Source organism: Anolis sagrei, chromosome 10, assembly GCF_037176765.1.
Source record: "Anolis sagrei isolate rAnoSag1 chromosome 10, rAnoSag1.mat, whole genome shotgun sequence".
Lineage (NCBI taxonomy): Eukaryota > Metazoa > Chordata > Lepidosauria > Squamata > Dactyloidae > Anolis > Anolis sagrei.
In genome coordinates this window covers 18,281,971-18,302,068 of record NC_090030.1, presented here as the reverse complement: position 1 = coordinate 18,302,068, position 20,098 = coordinate 18,281,971, and the positions used below count along the sequence as shown (strand labels likewise).

Here is a 20,098-nt window from a genome sequence, read left to right as displayed (position 1 = left end):
AACTTGCGGCTGGGCGCCAATGCGCATGCTCAGTTGTTTTGCTGTTTTGTGAGTGTGTTGTTTTTCATTTTGAGTAGATATGTTTGTACCTTGTGGGTTGTGTTATGGGCATGGGAATTTTGGTTAAGTTTCGTTGGGGTTTTTTTGAGTTTTGTTGTTTTGCCGTTTTGTGAGTGTGTTGCTGTGTTGTTTTTCATTTTGAGTAGATATGTTTGTACCTTGTGGGTTGTGTTATGGGCACGGGGATTTTAGTTAAGTTTCGTTGGGGTTTTTTTGAGTTTTGTTCTTTTGCCGTTTTGTGAGTGTGTTGCTGTGTTGTTTTTCATTTTGAGTAGATATGTTTGTACCTTGTGGGTTGTGTTATGGGCACGGGGATTTTAGTTAAGTTTCGTTGGGGGATTTTTGAGTTTTGTTCTTTTGCCGTTTTGTGAGTGTGTTGTTGTGTTGTTTTTCATTTTGAGTAGATATGTTTGTACCTTGTGGGTTGTGTTATGGGCACGGGGATTTTGGTTAAGTTTCGTTGGGTTTTTTTTGAGTTTTGTTGTTTTGCCGTTTTGTGAGTGTGTTGTTGTGTTGTTTTTCATTTTGAGTAGATATGTTTGTACCTTGTGGGTTGTGTTATGGGCATGGGAATTTTGGTTAAGTTTCGTTGGGGGGTTTCTGAGTTTTGTTTCCTCGTTGGATGCCCCTAACAAATTTATATATATAGATGCCGCATTATCACGGGGTGTCTGCGCCCTACACCAGTGGAGAAATTACACTGCTTAGCCGGTATTGCACCACCTGACATCCATCGGGAAGTAGCAGCCAATAGTGAAAGGACCAAGGCAGTGACATCTCCAGCTCATCCCTTGTTTGGGTATCAGCCAGCACGTCAACGACTTACATCTAGAAATAGTTTTCTAAGATCTACAGAGACACTCGCTGGAACACCTCAGCAAGCAAGAGTCCAAAAGTGGCAGGCTCAAACCCAGAACCTCAACCAAATGAGAGACTCCCCCCTGGGCACACAGAAGACTGGGCGACTTGGAAGGCGCTGAACAGACTGCGCTCTGGCACCACGAGATGCAGAGCCAACCTCAAGAAATGGGGCTACAAAGTGGAATCCACAACATAGTGTGGAGAAAAGCAAACCACTGACCACCTGCTGCAATGCAACCTGAGCCCAGCCACATGCTCAATGGAGGACCTTCTTGCGGCAACACCAGAGGCACTCCAAGTGGCCAGATACTGGTCAAAGGAATTTAATCAACTACCAAACTCACAAATTTTGTATTTTGTCTGTTTGTTTGCTTTGTTCTGTTAGAAATGTAAATATTGTGTAGATGCAGTGTAAAGATTCTTATAAACCAGGCATGGGCAAACTTTGACCCTACAGGTGTTTTGGACTTCAACTCCCACAATTCCTAACAACCTAGATGGCCAAAGTTTGCCCATGCTTGCTATAATTATTTATTTATTTGCGATATTTATAGCCCGCCTTTCTCAGCCATACGGCGACTCAAGGTGGGTTACAGATTGGCACAATTCGATGCCAGGCATTCATAAAAGTGCCATGAAAAACAATCAACATTACAATATAAAACATAAATAAAAACAATGAAAGCATATAATCATCAGTGTCATCTTGTTAAAATAGTTATTTTTTATTTTTATTTTATTTATTTCCTATATTTATCCAGTAACATTGTCTGGCCATTCTATGTTCATCATTCATAGTTCCGTATTATCCATTCTGCTGCATTCTCAAAATGTAGCGGAATAGGTAAGAGCCAGGTCTGTACTTTTTTTCGGAAAGTCAGGAGGGAGGGGGCTGATCTAATATCCCTGGGGAAGGAGTTCCATAGCCGGGGGGCACCACTGAGAAGGCCCTGTCCTTCATCTCTGCCAATTGCACTTGCGAGGCAGGCGGGATCGAGAGCAGGGCCTCCCCAGACAATCTTAAGCTCCTAGGTCAGTGGTTCTCAACCTGTGGGTCCCCAGATGTTTTGGCCTTCAACTCCCAGAAACCCTAACAGCTGGTAAACTGGCTGGGATTTCTGGGAGCTGTAGGGCAAAACACCTGGAGACCCACAGGTTGAGAACCACTGTCCTAGATGGTTCATAGGAGGAGATAAGTTCGGGCAGGTAAGCTGAGCCGGAATCCTTTAGGGCTTTATAGGCTAAAACCAGCACTTTGAATATAATCCTTCATTGTTGTCGTAGTGCAGTGTTTCTCAACCTTCCTAATGCCGCAACCCCTTAATACAGTTTGTGCTGACCCCCAACCATAACATTATATTCGTTGCTACTTCGTAACTGTAAGTTTGCTACTGTTACGAATTGTCATGTCAATATCTGATATGCAGGATGCATTCTCATTTACTGGACCAAATTTGGCACAAATACTCGATACACCCAAATTTGAATATTGGTGGGATGGGGGGGGGGGGGGGTGATTTTGTCATTTGGGAGTTGTATTTGCTGGGATTTATAGTTCACCTACAATCAAAGAGCATTCTGAACTCCACCAATGATGGAACTGAACCAAACTTGGCACACAGAACTCCCATGACCAACAGAAAATACTGGAAGGGTTTGGTGGGCATTGACCTTGAGTTTTGGAGTTGTAGTTCACCTACATCCATAGAGCACTGTGGACTCAAACAATGATGGATCTGAACCACATGTGGCACAGATACTCAATAGGCCCAAATTTGAATACTGGTGGAGTTTGGGGAAAATAGATCTTGACATTTTGGAGTTGTAGTTGCTGGGATTTATAGTTCCCCTAAAGTCAAAGAGCATTCTGAACCCCACCAATGATAGAATTGGGCCAAACTTCCCATGACCAACAGAAAATACTGTGTTTTCTGATGGTCTTTGGTGACCCCTCTGGCACCCCCTCACAACTCCCCCCCCAGGGATCCCAACCCCCAGATTGAGAAACGTTGTCCTAGCGACACAGGGAAATGAGATACTTTCTTAGAGTTGGATGTTAACATGAGGAACTGTATTAAGGGGTCGCAGCATTAGGAAGGTTGAGAAAGGTCTAAGTACGGGACAACAATCTCTATGGCTATTCCTTGCTTAAGAAAAACCTTCAAAATTAATTGGGATGCCTTAACTTGAAGGCACACTTACACAGAGCCATTCCTCAAGTGGGGCCAGACATATGACTCCTCTGGAAACAAGGAAATACACTTTTTATTATCCCAGATTCTTTTTCCAATCCATACTTTCATTGTTTTATGGATGTATTTACTACTCTGCTTTTTTCCCTGAGAGACCCTACTGAAGCATATGTGCTTTTAGATTAGATAGAGATGTATAGTACAATCAAAATACAGGAACGGTTTCAAAAAAGTTCTTTGCATAGAATTAAAATACATTCCAGGTGCATTGGAAGTCACGAGCTCATTGATCTTATCCCCTGCTGAAGACAGGAAGCATTTCTAGGAATGAGTCATTTCCCAAAAGGATGGAGAAAGAGGCTAATGACATTTTTTGTGTGTGTCAGGAGAGACTTGAGAAACCGCAAGTCGCTTCTGGTGTGAGAGAATTGGCCATCTGCAAGGACATTGCCCAGGGGACGCCTGGATGTGTTACCATCCTGTGGGAGGCTTCTCTCATGTCCCCACATGGGAAGCTGGAGCTGACCGATGGGAGCTCACCCTGTTCCCTAGATTTGAGAATTGGTGTGAGAGAATTGGCCGTCTGCAAGGACGTTGCCCAGGGGACACTGGGATATGTTATCATCCCGTGGGAGGCTTCTCTCAGACAAGAGCTCACCCTGCTATCTGGATTCAAACCGCCGACCTTTTGGTCAGCAGTCCTGCCACCATAAGGGTTTAACCCATTGCACCACCGGGTGTTAAATGGGAGCTCACCCTGTCTCGTGGACTCTAGCCACCGACCTTCAGGTCAGCAGTTCAGCTGGCACAAGGTGAGAATCAGTGTGTGATAGTGGTATGAATTTTGGACTAGCTTTCTAAGAGACAAGGGTCCCAATCCTCACTTGCCGTAGAAGCTTACTATCTCAGCCCTACAAAGGTAATGGCAAGCCCCTTCAAAACAAATCTTGCTGCAATAATCATAGGATGAGAGTCAATGTAAGTCAGAATCAACTTCAAGCACATAAGAATATAGTCAGTGTTGTGTATAGTCTCGATATTGTACTAGGATTGCTTGAATATAGAAGCACTGCTTGAATATCAAGCAAAAGTGGGTGCTAGAGATAACATCGTACGAAAACTGACTGGCACACCCTGGGGATCACAACCAGACACAGTGAAGACATGTACCCTTGCGCTTTGCTACTCTGATGCTGAGTACACATACGCAGTCTGGAATAGTTCTCACCACGTTAAACAGTGGATGTGGCTCTTACTGAGACATGCCACATTATCACAAGATGTCTACGCCTTACACCATTGGAGAAATTATACTATTTAGCTGGTATTGCACCACCTGAAATCCATTGGGAAGTAGCAGCCGATAATGATATCCCCAGCCCATCCTCTGTTTGGATATCATCCAGAACGCCAACGCCTTAAATCAAGAAATAGTTTTCTAAGAACGACAGAGATACTCACAGGAACACCTCAGCAAGCAAGAGTCCAAAAGTGGCAGGCTAAAACCAAGCACCTCAAGCCATGGCTGATATCAAATGAGAGACTCCCTCCTGGGCAACTTGGAGGGTGCTGAACAGACTGCTCTCTGGCACCACGAGATGCACAGCCAACCTTAAGAAATGGGGCCACAAAGTGGAGTCCATGACACATAGAGAAGAGTAAACCACAGACTACCTACTACAATGCAGTCTGAGCCCTTCCATGCACAAATGGAAGACCTTCTTATAGCAACACCAGAGGCACTCCAAGTCAAAGGACAGTTAGTATAATACCAAGTTTTTTAAATTTTATATTTTTAAATACATTACAACTGTACCCTTGGTTTGCTTCTGATATAATAAATAAACTAGGATTGAGGAAGAATACAGTTGAGATCTCAGCTCATCCGCAAAACTCACTGGATGATTTTGGAAAAGTCGCACCCTTCCTTCAAAGGAAAACAATGAATGGGAAAGCTACTCCGAACAAGCCTTGCCAAGAGAAGGAACTCCATAAATCAGAATTAATGCGACAGCACGCAGCGGAAAACGCTAGGGAAGGATCTCCATAAATCACAATAAATGGGACGGCAATCAAACCAACCTGGCATAGCTTTCCGTACCTGCATCATGGTGACCACGTGGCAAGGGTTCAGCAAGTAGATGACCGTCTTCGTCGCAAACTTGAATCCCACTTCCAGTCCAAAAGTGAGGCAAAGCGCGGCAAGGAGCAGGTTCTTTCCCCAGCTTTCCTGCTTGATCCGGGACTGAGTGAGCAAGTCACCTGCCTCCTTAGCATGGCTCTGTCGGATCTTCCGCAGCGACACCGCCACCTCCAAAAACCCCAAACTGAGGAAGACCACACTTTCCACCAACCGCTGCTTCCAAGGAAGGAAGGCGGCGCATTCGGGACCCCCATTGCCTTCGAAGCTGGGGTCCACACCTCCATACATCCAGTCCAAGAGGTTGGAGAAGCTGTAGCGGCTCATGGCAGAGCCTTGTCCCTCTTCCATCCAGCCCTGGAGCTGCGGGGAGTTCGGAGCAATCAAAGCCGAGATGCTGTCCGGGTGGCGAAACATGAACCACTAGAGAGAGGAGGTCCTTATCATCAGGTACACTCCCTCCTCCTTCAAGGAAAGGGCAGGGCTTCAGGTGCTCTCCGACACTCAGGAAACCTGCAAAAGAGGAAGGACATCTGAGCAATCTTAAGGGCAAGGTCAACCGATCCCATCCACATCTCCTGATTTAACGATGGGCCTAAAACAAAGGGCCTTTATGGTTCGTCTACAATGCAAAATGAATGTTGTTTGGCACAACTTTAATGTCTGCATCTCAATGCTATGGAATCATAAGATTTCTACATTGTCAACTATCCCTATTTCTTGATAAGGAACACTTTTTCCAACTTCATCTCAGACCCAACTGCACTGTAGAGTTAATGCAGTTTGAAACCGATTTAATTGCACTGGCTCAATGCAATGGAAACATGGGAGTTATAGTTTGATGAGGCACCAGCAAATTCTTATTTTGTTGTACTATTTTTGGACTCGGTCTCATGTTAGCCGCCCTGAGTCCCCATTGGGGAGATGGTGGCGTGGTATAAAGATTATTATTATTAATAATATTATTATATGGGGCAGAGAAGGCTTAAGCCAGTGGTTCTCAACCTGTGTGTCCCCAGGTGTTTTGGCCTACAATTCCCAGAAATCCCAGCCAGTTAGGATTTCTGGGAGTTGAAGGCCAAAACATCTGGGGACCCACAGGTTGAGAACCACTCGCTTAAGCTGTTTTGAAACTACAACTCCCAGGATCCCATCACAGTGAGCCGCAACAAACTGCATTCCTTCTAAAATGGAGATGCACCCCAAGGTCTACATGGTGACCCCAAAAGGAGAGCTTTCCTCCCAATGGCACAATGGGTTAAATCTTTGAGCCAGCAGTTCTGCTGAGCAATAGGTCAGTGGTTCAAATCCGGGGAGAGCAGGTTGAGCTCCATCTGTCAGCTCCAGCTCCCCATGCGGGGACATGAGAGAAGCCTCCCACAAGGATGGTAAAACATCGAATATTTGGGCGTCACCTGGGCAGATGGCGAATTCTGTCACACCAGAAGCAACTTGCAGTTTCTCAAGTTGCTCCTGACATGAAAATAAAACCCTCCCAAATAAGAATGCTGTCCCCTTCCAGTTAATTTTCCCTTCAGTCACCCAGATTTATTGGAGATAAGGCACTGGAAAGCGATTGTTTTGCATTTGCTTTGTATATATCTCTGCTTATGTCTTTTTTCTGAACCAATTATCTATTTTTCACTCAAGTGAAATGTTACAAATTATTGGGGACTGTAGGAAAATTTCACCGAGGAGTAAGAATGCTCATTTGGGGAGCAATCGGCTCATTTGGCGAGTTTCCCCATAGAGACACACCTTTGGGCAAAGTAGACAAGTCTTGGAGGTATACTAGAAGCATTGCCTGTAGCTGAGCTTTTGTGCAAATAGAAAAACACCCAAAACCAGCACAGAGAGATGGAGGAAGAAAATCAGAAGCATAGTCCTAATGTCTTTAATTCCACTTCAACATTTGGCTTTTTTTTTTAGTTGTACAGGGGAACCTCAGTATTTGACAGGGTTTGATACCCAGACTGCCCCAAAAGCAAAATGCATGGGTGCTCAAGTCTTCTCTCTCTCCCCCGCTCTTGACATTAAGTCCAGTCATGTCCATCTCTGGGGGATGGTGCTCATCTCCCTTTCTAAGCCAAAGAGCCGGCATTGTCTTTAGACACCTCCAAGGTCATGTGGCCAGCATGACGCACCATTACCTTCCCGCAGAAGCAGTACTTACTGATCTAGTTACATTTCCATGTTTTCAAACTGCTAGGTTTGCAAAAGCTGGGGCTAACAGCAGGAACTCACCCCACTCCCCAGAATTGAACCGCCGACCTTTCAGTCAGAAAGTTCAGCAGCTCAACGGTTTAACCCACTGCACCACCAGAGGCTCCATATATGTGTGTATTGTGTGTGCACGCGTGTCTTATATACAATTACAAAACCAAAATTTGCTTTTTAGATTTGTGCGGCTATTTTCAAGCCATGGATGGGGAAAATCCCTGGGTGCAGAATCAGCAAATGAAGAGGTCCATCTGCATTGCTCTTTTCAGATAGTAAGCCACCTTGAGTCAAAACTTGAGGAGATACAAATAAGTATCTATTGCTGACCAACACATATTTTGGTGCCTTAAATGTTAGCCCTGTTTCTGGGTATATCTGGCCAGCTGATTCCAAAAATGGCACCTGTTTTCCTTTATCAGCTCTAGTTTTTGAGATACAGATCATATTATAATAATGAGAGGAGACATGATGTATCAAGATGTGAGTGGAAGTCACCCAGCTCCCCGGAATAATAACAACAACAACAACAACAATAGATGTTCCAATCCCAGGCGACAGCAGAATTGACTAGAAGCAACTGGAAAAGCTTACACGATATGAGGATTTAAAAACTGAACTGCAAAGTCTGTGGCTCAAGCCAGTCAAGGTGGTCCCAGTGTTGATCGGCACACTGGGTGCAGTGCCAAAAAACCTTGGCCTGCACTTAAAATCAATCGAGGTTGACAAAATTACCATCTGTCCGCTGCAAAAGGCCACCCTACTCGGATCTGCACGCATTATTCGCTGATACTTCACACAGTCCTAGACACTTGAGAAGTGTCAGATGTATGCGCCAATACAAAAGTCAGCATAGTGATCTTGTTTGCTGTGTACTAATTTAGTCATGTATCAAATAATAATAATAATTAGTAATAATAGTAATACATACTCTCCAGTTTCTCTGCTGTTCCCAACACTCTTTCTCCCTCCATTCCTAGGGCACTTCCACACAGACAGATAACCCAAAATAGTAAAGATAAAGGTTTCCCTTTGACATTAAGTCTAGTCGTGTCTGACTCTGGGGGTTGGTGCTCATCTCCATTTCTAAGCCGAAGAGCTGGTGTTGTTCGTAGACACCTTCAAGTTCATGTGGCTGGCACAACTGCATGAAGCACCGATCTCCCCGCAGAAGCGGTACCTATCGATCTACTCACATTTGCATGTTTTCGAACTGCTAGGATGGCAGGAGCTGGGGCTAACAGCAGGAGCTCACCCCACTCCCAGAATAATAATAATAATAATAATAATAATAATAATAATCAATGTTGCAATCCCAGGTAACAGCAGAATTGAGGCAAGTGAGGTTTATATAAATGTGAGGTGAAAGAAAGAACTCTTGTCTGCTTCAGGCAAGCGTGGATGTTGCAAATGGTCACCTTGATTATCACTAAACGGACTTTCAGCTTCAAAGCCTGGCTGGTTGCTGACAAGCAGATAAGAGTTCTTTCTTCCACCCCACAGATATATAACTCTCATTTGCATAGTTTCCAACAGACCCTCAACCTCTGGGGATGCCTGCAAATGTTGCAAATGGCCACCTTGGTGAGCATTGAATGGCCTCTCAGCTTCAAAGCCTGGCTGGTTGCTGACAAGCAGACAAGAGTTCTTTCTTCCACCCCACAGATATATAAGTCTCATTTGCATAGTTTCCAACAGACCCTCAATCTCTGGGGATGCCTGCAAATGTTGCAAATTGCCACCTCGATTAGCATTGAATGGCCTCTCAGCTTCAAAGTCTGACTGGTTGATGACAAGCAGACAAGAGTTCTTTCTTCCACCCCACAAATATATGTCTCATTTGCCTAGTTTCAAAAGGCCCCTGAACCTCTGAGGATGCCTGCAAATGTTGCAAATGGCCACCTTGATGAGCACTGAATGGAATTTCAGCCTCAAAGCCTGGCTGGTTGCTGACAAGTAGAAAAGAGTTATTTCTTCCATCCCACAGATATTAAAGACTCATTTCCCTAGTTTCCAACAGACCCCTGAACCTCTGGGGATGCCTGCAAATGTTGCAAATGGCCACCATGGTGAGCATTGAATGGCCTCTCAGCTTCAAAGCCTGGCTGGTTACTGACAAGCAGACAAGAATTCTTTCTTCCACCCCACAGATATATAAGTCTCATTTGCCTAGTTTCCAACAGACCCCTCAACTTCTGCCATAGATGGGGGCGAAACGTCAGGAGAGAATGCTTCTGGAAAATGGACGGACAGCCCGGAAAACTCACAGCAGCCCAGTGAGCCAAAGAAGTCAGGAAACGGGTGGAGAGACGATTCCCCTCCGTCTTAAACGGCTCCTAGAAACATCAGATACCCAAGTAATAATACTAATGGTGGTGGTGATGATGATGAGCTCATAATACCTGAGTGATGGAATGGAAGAGAAAGAGAAAGCGAGGAAGCCGACCTGTTTGGGTGCGCGCGCGCTTTGCCCTTTGCGCTCTTCCTCTTCCTCTTCCTCCTCTTCTTCCTCTGCCTCCCCTTCTCCTTCCTCCTCCTCGACTCCAAGGCGAAGACCAATGGGAGGGGGCGAGGGGCTTCCAATCCACCGAAGAGCCCAAGATTCACGCTTTGGAGACCCCCAAAGGCGCTGCCCCCGCTAAGCGCCTCCGTGCGCAACCGCGTGGAAACCAAAGCTAAGAGCCGAGGGGAGCCCTTGGAGAAAGGGACCCGGAGGGGAGGGGGCCCTGCATCTGGAGGGGATGGAGGGAGGGGGAGGGAAGGAGGGGAGGGGGCTCCGATTGGCTGCCGCTCGGCTTCTGTCTCCGCCCTTGCGAAGGCGGCTCTTCGGAGGGTGGCTTTCTCTCCCCCTCTCTTCCAGGGAGGGTGGCTTTTACGCACACTCCGCCTCCTCGCCTTCCTCCCTCCCTTCCTTCCTTCTCTCCTTTCCTTCCTCGTCTCTCTGCGCCCCACAAGTGGCCCTTCCTGGCTGCTTTGTTGCTGCCAAGGCGCAACAAAGGGGACGCCTCCAGGTCACCCGTGGGGACCCCCAGGGCGCAGCCACCCTGGACAGGAACTTGGAAAACTTGGGATGCTATGGAGTCCTTTTGGAAGCAAGCCTGTAGCCAAGGAGAGGGCTTTGGAGCAGTCCGGTGTTGTGATGTTGGGTTGTTGTAGTGATTTTGCTACTGTTCTGAATCGTAATGTAAATATCTGATGTGCAGGATGTATTTTCATTCACTGGAGCCAATTTGGCACACATACAGGGTATTTATTTGTCGTGTCAGGGCAACCAGTCAATTGTATTACATTTCTAACTGAACAAAACAAACAAACAGAAAAATTACAAAATTTGCGAGTTTGGTAGTTGATTAAATGTCCTTTGACCAGTATCTGGCCACTTGGAGTGCCTCTGGTGTTGCCACAAGGAGGTCCTCCATTGTGCACGTGGCAGGGCCAGAGGCGGCCCCAGGTAATTTTCAACGGTAAGCAAATAGTATTTTGGTGCCCCCCCCCCCAACCGATCATTGATACATATTTTCTGTTTGTCGTGGGAGTTCTGTGTGCCATATTTGGTTCAATTCCATCATTGGTGGAGTTCAGCATGCTCTTTGATTGTAGGTGAACTATACATCCCAGTAACTACACTTGCCACACTTGCTCCCTTGCCTGACTCGTTTTGGGTCCAGAGGCGTGCCTGAAGTCCCCGGCATGTGCACCAAAAGTCACCTGTTCTCCTGACTTTCTCCTCAGCCATTGGGACCAAGAGAGAGAGAGGTGGAGATGCCCACCTTTCCTGAAGGTAGGCGCAAAAACAAAGGAGGGGGCGGAGGTGGGAGATACCTCCAGCCGGAGGGGCTCTCTCTCTCTCTCTCTCTCGGGTCCCAATGGCTGAAGAGAAAGTCAGGAGAAGAGGCGACTTTTGGTGCACACACGGGGGTCTTCAGACACACCTTCAGACCAGAAGCGGGCCAGGCACGGCGGCTCCACCCCTTGGCCCACCCACGGATTAGGGAGAGGAGAGGAGGCAGGTGGAGCGCCGGGAGATCAGGAAAGGGAGCTGGTCATGGGGAAGGGATCGAACGCAGAGAACGATTGAGTGCCGGCTCTGCTCGCGCACCCGGTGGCCAGGTGGAGCAGGAACGAGAGGGGCTAGGCGAGGCTCAAGGGCCCGGCCCCTTTGGGAAGAGGATTGCCCGGCAGCGAGGCAAGAAAGCCGAGGCTCCCCCCAGACTGCTAGGGCTGTTGTGAGCTGAGGGGATGCTCCTCAAGTGGCAGTCGAGGGGCATTTACAGAGGCGCCTCTGCGCCCCTGGCAAAAAAGTGTTCTGCGACCGCTTACTTTGTGTAATGGACGAGCCGGCCCTGGGCGTATACTTTAAGCCAAGCGGGAAGCCAGGGGCGCCTCAAAGAGAGGTTCTCAGGGATTTTTCTGAAGTGATGGTCTTTAGAGTCTTTAATGATACAACAAAGTCTTTATTATGGAACAAACAACAAATCTTCAAAGGTTCAAACAACACTTTAAGGCTTTCCTAGTCTAGTCTTCAATAGACTGGCACCTGACTTTGATCAACTGAACCTTCTCTGTAGAAAAAACCCCTTTTCAACCTCTCCCAGGCTGATTTCTATCTATGCCTCATCGGTGTGGGTGCTACTACCGAATCCAAGTGCGTCTGGGTATCGAGCAGACCTTACCAGCTGAGGCTTGAAGATATTTCAGCTGAGTTCAATGAATTTCAGTTTCCCTGGATGGTCAGTTTCCCTAGATGATCCTTTTCCCTGGGTGATCCTTTTTCCTGAATGGTCCTTTTTCCCTGGAAACTCTTTAAGAAAGGAAGCTTTTCTACGGGATGAGCTGGTCTATGTCCTATAGCTTAGCTACCTTGTGAGACTGCCCAAAATGGCTCCTTTCCCTCCCAGAGCCTGAACAGGGGGCGGAACCAAAGCTTAATTAAGATGGACAGGAGGCCTGCCCTATAACTGCAAACTTTAACAGAAAGAAATAAAGTTGGAGCTCCTGGTACAGCCGTACCAGCACATAGGCACATACCTAAAGTTTTGTTTTACGTAGTTTTGAAGATCAAATTAGGTAGGTGACGTCTGTTGTGGTTCAGCACCAACTTGATGGGAATGGGAGTGAGGAGCGTGCAGATGGGATTGAGAATAGTGCAGATGTGGGCTCTCAGCTTTCTTCCCATGAATTTAGAGACAGGCAATTTAGAGACAGGTCTGTGTCTTCAATGTCTTCACAAGATCGGAATGTGGGTGATAAGACAGTTGCTGGGAAGCAAGGTCAGACGGTCGGTGGGATGCAAGGCCGCGCAGGACAGGTGGTGCGAAGGAGTGCGCGGCTGGCAGAGAAGTGTTGACCTCATCTGTGGGAAAACTGCTCGTTAAGGCTTGTTTGATGTTTGCTGTTTTGCTGTGAAACGTATAAGTAATCTGCCTGGACAGTGATCCTGTGTTAGTTTCAACGTTGCAATATGGCTTGCAGTAGCCCAGTTCGGGGCTAGGGATTTAGCAACGGCCTGCTTCATGTAACCTTAAGCTGCTTCCTGGTTTGGGGCTTCTTGTTTTGCTTCATGTCTTCTGCTTAAACTTCAAAGGATCATATTGGACTTTTTACCTTGTAACCACTGAATTTTTTACTGCTTTTACTCTGATTGTTTCAATAAACTTCCTACCTCTCAAGATTGGCTGGTTTTGTCAGAGAAAGCAAGGTGAATCTATTCTGAGGCACAACAGTTTGAAACTAACCCCAACAAAGTCCTTGCTTCTCACAGCCACTATGAATCCCGCTGAGGCTCAGGCGATGCAACAACAGCTGGTGACCCTTCAGCAGCAGATAGCAACGATGCAAGGGCAAGCAGCAGCTAACCCTCCGGTCCAGCCGCTAAGGACTCCCATGGCGTTGCCTAACAAGTTCTCCGGAGACAGCCAACGGGTCAAGGACTTCCTGGGGCAGTGTGATGCCTATCTCACAGTGCGGGCAGCGGAGTTCCCGGATGAAGCCGCCAAGGTGGGCTTTGCCTACAGTCTGTTGGAGGGCCCGGCCCTCTCCTGGGCCACCGCGTTACGTGAGGCTGCTTCCCCTGTGTGCAACACCGCCAAGGCTTTTATGGATGAACTGCACAAAGTATGGGGAGGCCAAGTGCACCGGGAGATGGCGGATCGTAAGTTGCGAGCTCTCAAGCAGAAAGAAGGGCGTTTGGCCGAATACATCTCAGAATTTCGTGTTTTGCAGCGGGAGCTTGCCTGGAATGATGCCGCCTACATGAGCGCTTTCAAGGCGGGGCTCACCCAGGAGATGCAGTTGGAGGTGGCCCGTTCCGCTGTTCCAGCCGATTTGGAGGAGTTGATGTCCCTGTGTATCCGGGTTGATGGGACTATGACTACCCAACGCCATATCCTTGCCGGCTCTCGGCCAGTTGGTCGAAGGGGGGCCGATGCAGGGGTACCACGTCGCTTGGGACCGCCGCCAGCTCATGTGCCTGACGCAGAGGAGCCCATGCAGTTGGGTTCCATGCGCCCCAAAATCGATGCGGCGGAAAAGGCGCGAAGACAACGGCTGAACCTGTGTTGGTATTGTGGGGGCAGTGGACATTTTTCTCGGGAGTGCCCAGTAAAGAAGAAGACAAGTCCTCGCCTGGCGGGGGCCTCTGGTTCAGCGGAGGCCGTGGCGCCCCCGGCCCAGAGTTCGGGTGAACAATGGGCCGACCAGCCGGCGGGGGAAGGCAACGACCGAGTTTAGCTGGGCTCGCTGACTCGGTCTCCATCCCGTTTCCAGAGCCCGCGACTGGGGTGCTGTTCTTTCTCTTGGTTTCATTTTGTGTAGCCCAAAAGATTCCCACAGCGGTGCACGCCTTGGTCGACTGTGGGGCCACTAACAATTTCATGGACAGTCGGTTTGTGGAATACCTTGGATTACAATGCTTAGACCTTCAGCCTCCCCGGGATGTACAAAACTTTGATGGGCGCTCGCTGAAAGCCGGGCCGGTCGCTCGCTATACGGTGCCCGTACAGATGAAGGTCGGGGACCATGTGGAAGAGGTCTCCTTTTTGGTCACGGACCTTCCACACGCTGTGGTGTTGGGGATTCCATGGCTGGCCAAGCACAACCCGACCATTTGGTGGTCCCAGAAACAGTTACGGTTCACTTCGGCCTTTTGCAAAGACCATTGCGGCGGGGAGCGGAAGTGTCGGCTCGCAGAGGTTGCCGCACAGGCTACGGGCCAGCTGCCCGCCAAATACCAAGATTTCTGGGACGTTTTCAGCGAAAAGGAGGCGGAGAGACTTCCTCCCCACCGTCCATACGACTGCGCTATTGACTTGATTCCGGGCGCCCCGATTCCGCGTGGGCGGTTGTATTCTCTCTCGGAGCCAGAGCTGGCAGCTCTCCGGGAGTTCTTGGATACCAACCTACGCAAGGGGTTCATTCGTCCCTCGCAGTCGCCGGCCGGCTCCCCAGTTTTGTTCGTCAAGAAAAAATCAGGGGAGCTGAGACTCTGTAATGACTATCGGGCATTGAACAACATCACGATCAAGAACCGTTATCCGCTTCCCCTCATCCCGGAGTTGCTCAACCGGTTGCGAGGAGCTCGGATTTTCACCAAATTGGACCTAAGGGGGGCTTATAATTTGGTGCGTATCCGGGAAGGGGACGAGTGGAAGACAGCCTTCCAGACCCGTTTCGGGAGCTTTGAATACAGAGTTATGGGTTTCGGACTCTGCAACGCTCCAGCCACGTTCCAGCACTTCGTCAACGACGTCTTCCGCGACTTTTTAGACCGTTTTTTGGTCATTTACCTGGACGACTTCCTGATTTACTCGACGAATCCCCGTGACCACACTCAACAGGTGCGTGCGGTGCTTCAGCGCCTGAGGGATCATGGACTGTACGCGAAGCTGGAGAAGTGCGCTTTCGACCTAGAGGAAGTAGACTTCCTGGGACACCGCATCTCGGCGGAGGGAATCTCCATGGACCCCACTAAAGTCTCCGCGGTGTTGGAATGGAAATCCCCTGGGAGCAAAAAGGACATCCAAAGATTCATGGGGTTCGCCAATTATTACCGCAAATTCATCCCCGACTTTGCCCGCTGGGCGGACCCTATTACCCAATGCCTGAGAGGTAAACGGCCGTTCCTATGGACTGAGGCGGCTGAAAGAGGGTTTCAGCGGCTCAAAGAACTTTTCACTTCCCAGCCTATCCTGCAACATCCTGATCCTACTAAGCTGTTTGTGGTGCAGGCCGACGCGTCGGATGTGGCGGTCGGGGCAGTGTTGCTACAACCTGCGGGGGATCATCTCCAGCCCTGTGCATATTTTTCTCGACAGTTGACTGCCCCAGAAAGAAACTACACCATTTGGGAAAAAGAGCTCCTAGCCATCAAGTCAGCGTTTGAGACTTGGAGACATTGGCTAGAGGGTGCTCCCCAACCAGTGGAAGTTCATACGGATCACCGCAATCTGGAATATCTCCGTACGTCCCGGAAGTTAAACCAACGACAGCAGCGTTGGGCATTGTTTTTTGAGAGATTCAACTTCCGAATTTGCTATGTGCCGGCGGCCCAAAACAAACAAGCAGATGCTTTGTCGCGCAAGCCGGAATATACTCGGGGCCAAGAAGACTCCTCAGAGTCCTGTATTTTGCGGCCAGAAAACTTTGCATTCACCAGCACAACGAGGCCCCCTTCGACTTTGGCTGAAAGAATCCGGGCGCGGCAGCAAGAGGACTTGTGGGTGCAAGAACAACTGGAGGCCGGATTAAAGTTCCCATTTCAAGAAATAGATGGGATGCTGTGTCATCGTTCACAGGTCTATGTGCCGCTCGGCCCCGAGCGGGAGGAAATCTTAAAACTATGCCATGATACCAAGCCGGCGGGACATTTTGGGATTTTTAAAACACTGCAGCTAATACTGAGGGACTTCTGGTGGCCCAAGATCCGGCGAGAGGTCGAGAAATATGTCAACGGCTGTCCTGTTTGTCACCGCGCCAAGAATCCTACTGGCAAACCGGCTGGTTTGCTACAACCTCTGCCTACTCCGAGTCGGCCCTGGGAAATTGTGTTGGCCGATTTCATCACGGATTTACCAGAATCCCAAGGTTTCACTACCATTCTGGTGGTGGTGGATCTTTTTACCAAGATGGGACACTTCATTCCCTGTGGGGGAGTGCCTACTGCCAAAGAAACTGCCGATTTATTCCTAAGCCACATTTTCCGTCTTCATGGACTTCCAAAGAGCTTGGTGACCGACCGTGGGGCTCAATTTACCTCGCACTTCTGGAAGGAGATACAACAACAGTTAGACATCGCGAGTCGGATGTCGTCGGCGCATCATCCACAGTCTGATGGCCAGACCGAGAAGACCAACGCCACCCTTGAACAATACTTGAGATGTTTTGTCAACTATCAACAGGACAATTGGGCCTCGCTTCTTGCTGTAGCCGAGTTTGCCTACAACAATGCTACTCACGGGTCGACTAAAGAGGCCCCGTTCTTTGCTAACTATGGATACCACCCCCGGTTCTTTCCCTCCGTGATTGGGCCTGGGGAGGTCCCTGCTGCTACCACTTGGCTGCAGGAGCTCTCAGCGATTCAAGAGATCTTAAAGGCTCAGCTTGAACAGGCAAAAGAGGATTACAAACGGATGGCTGATACCCATCGTCAACCAGGTCCACCGATTCAAGTGGGAGATCGTGTTTGGCTGTCCACTAAACATCTGCCTATCCAACGCCCCTCTCGGAAGCTTGACGCACGTTTTGTGGGACCATACCCAGTGGTGGAACAGTTAAATCCTGTGACCTTTAAACTAAAACTTCCGCACGGCATGCGGATTCATCCAGTTTTCCATCGATCTTTGCTGCGACCCGCCACGGAAGTCCGGCCGGATGCTGGCGGGGCTCCTCCGCCCCCCCCGATTCTACGCGATGGCGAGGAGGAGTTCGAAGTAGCGGACATTTTAGACTCTCGCCGTCATCACCGCAAGTTACAGTACTTGGTGGACTGGGTGGGCTATGGGCCTGAGGAGCGCTGTTGGGTGGATGTTCGGGATGTTCATGCTCCTCTCCTAGTGTCCCGTTTTCACCGGGCCTACCCGGCCAAGCCCGGGCCGGTGGGGGGCCCACGGGGGGGCCCTAGGGGGGGGGGGATAGTGTTGTGGTTCAGCACCAACTTGATGGGAATGGGAGTGAGGAGCGTGCAGATGGGATTGAGAATAGTGCAGATGTGGGCTCTCAGCTTTCTTCCCATGAATTTAGAGACAGGCAATTTAGAGACAGGTCTGTGTCTTCAATGTCTTCACAAGATCGGAATGTGGGTGATAAGACAGTTGCTGGGAAGCAAGGTCAGATGGTTGGTGGGATGCAAGGCCGCGCAGGACAGGTGGTGCGAAGGAGTGCGCGGCTGGCAGAGAAGTGTTGACCTCATCTGTGGGAAAACTGCTCGTTAAGGCTTGTTTGATGTTTGCTGTTTTGCTGTGAAACGTATAAGTAATCTGCCTGGACAGTGATCCTGTGTTAGTTTCAACGTTGCAATATGGCTTGCAGTAGCCCAGTTCGGGGCTAGGGATTTAGCAACGGCCTGCTTCATGTAACCTTAAGCTGCTTCCTGGTTTGGGGCTTCTTGTTTTGCTTCATGTCTTCTGCTTAAACTTCAAAGGATCATATTGGACTTTTTACCTTGTAACCACTGAATTTTTTACTGCTTTTACTCTGATTGTTTCAATAAACCTCCTACCTCTCAAGATTGGCTGGTTTTGTCAGAGAAAGCAAGGTGAATCTATTCTGAGGCACAACAGTGTCCCCCATTCTCCATACACTGAGTAAACTGATTTCTGGCATTTGTCATGACTCTTGCCAGCATAGCAAGTGTTCTGTTGGCAATTTCTTCCTGGATGTTGGTCTTCAACTCTTGGAGGGTCCTTGGACGGTTCACATAAACACGGGATTTCAAAAAAGCCCATAGAAAGAAAAAAATCACAAGGGGCCAGATCTGGAGAGCGGGCTGACCACTCCAAATCCGCTCGAAAAGTAGGCCTCAACGGCAAAAGCACGCTCCTCACTGTTCCAACGCATGATGGCGACTGAACTGTGTCAGGACAAAACTTTATACTCCCGCCTCACGAATGAGACCACTAGCGCTCCGCTACATCTTCAACCGATTGAATGGTGCGCATTTTTAAAAAGGAAGTTATGCTGCCTCACCCTGTACCTGGATACACCCAAATATGAACCCTGGTGGAGTTTAAGGAAAATAGACCTTGACATTTGGGAGTTGTAGTTGCTGGGATTTATAGTTCACCAACAACCAAAGAGAATGCTGAACTCCTGCCAAGCATATCGCCTTGCCAAGCATATGAGTAGTAAACATTAAGATTCCTTCCAGAACGCAAGGACTATCTCAATTAAATTTGCTTAGATTTAGGCCCCTTCTACACTGCCACATAATCCAGATTATCAAAGCGGATGAGCCCTCGGTTGCGGAATGGGTTAAACCTTTGTGCCTGCAGGACTGAAGACCAACAGGCTGGAGGTTTGATTCCAGTGAGAGTGCAGAGGAGCTCCCTCTGTCAGCTCCAGCTCTCTATGCAGGGACATGAGAGAAGTCTCTCAAAGGATGGTAAAACATCAAAACATCCAGGCATCCCCTGGGCAATGACCTTGCAGATAGCCAATTCTCTCACACCAGAAGCAACTTGCAGTTTCTCAAGTTACTCCTGACACACACAAAAATCTGGATTATATGTGTCTACACTGCCATATAATCCAGTTCAAAGCAGACAGTCTGGATTTTATATAGCAACCTAGAAGGGCCCTTAGATATTATCTTATACTTAGTTGCACCAACAACATTTCAGTGGTAGGAAGGATTTCAGAAACAAATGTAACTAAGTAGATGGTTTTGAATAAGGGGACTTGTAGGCTTTTCGGGCTATATGGCCATGTTCTGAAAGCATTCCCTCCTGATGTTTCGACTGCATCTATGGCAAGCATCCTCAGAGGTTGTGAGGTCTCACAACCTCTGAGGATGCTTGCCATAGATGCAGGAGAAATGTCAGGAGAGAATGCTTCCAGAACATGGCCATATAGTCCGAAAAGCCTACAAGAACCCCGTGATTCCAGCCATGAAAGCCTTCAACAATACAGAAAATACCATGTTTTCTGATGGTCTTTGGCAACCCCTCTGACACCCCTTCATGACCCCCCCCCCCCCACCCTCAGTCCCAACACCCAGTTTGAGGAACACTGCATTAAAGTCTCCATATTGATAAAATGCAAAATAGTAAATGTTCCAAAGGCATGAGATCCCCATATGATCTGGAAAGCTAAGCAGAATCAGTCCTGGCTAATACTTGGATGGGAGTTCACCGATGAATAGCAAGGGCTTTGGCTCTATTTCAGAGCAAAAAACTGGCAAAACCACTTCTGAGCATTCCTGGCCCAAAAAACTCCTATAAAATGGACGGGATCACCATATTTCTATGAGTGACCTGAAGGCGTCCAAACATGAAGCAAACTATTGCTGCAACATGCATGCTTAAGTTTGAAGTTTTGGGCAAACCACTTCTGACACTGCAACACTTTCCCCCAGTTGGCAGGTTAGTGAGAAATGAGTGACCTGGTACTAATAGAAAGGGAAAGTATCTCTTGT

General features: G+C 48.4%; 1 protein-coding gene across 2 annotated transcripts in view; it reads right to left on the bottom strand.

Moving 5' to 3' along the window:
- Window positions 1–10,273, bottom strand: part of TMEM164 (transmembrane protein 164) — a 69,563-nt gene extending 59,290 nt beyond the window's left edge. The window contains exons 1-2 of one of the 2 annotated variants that reach the window (XM_060756206.2): window positions 9,873–10,273; window positions 5,215–5,766 (exon numbers count right to left, since the gene is read on the bottom strand). In XM_060756206.2, the coding sequence (XP_060612189.2) occupies window positions 5,215–5,670 (456 nt within the window). In that variant the 5' untranslated portion in view covers window positions 5,671–5,766; window positions 9,873–10,273. The remainder of the gene's footprint in view (window positions 1–5,214; window positions 5,767–9,872) is intronic. The other variant, XM_060756205.2, reaches the window with a different exon arrangement.
- Window positions 10,274–20,098: the final 9,825 nt, after the last annotated feature.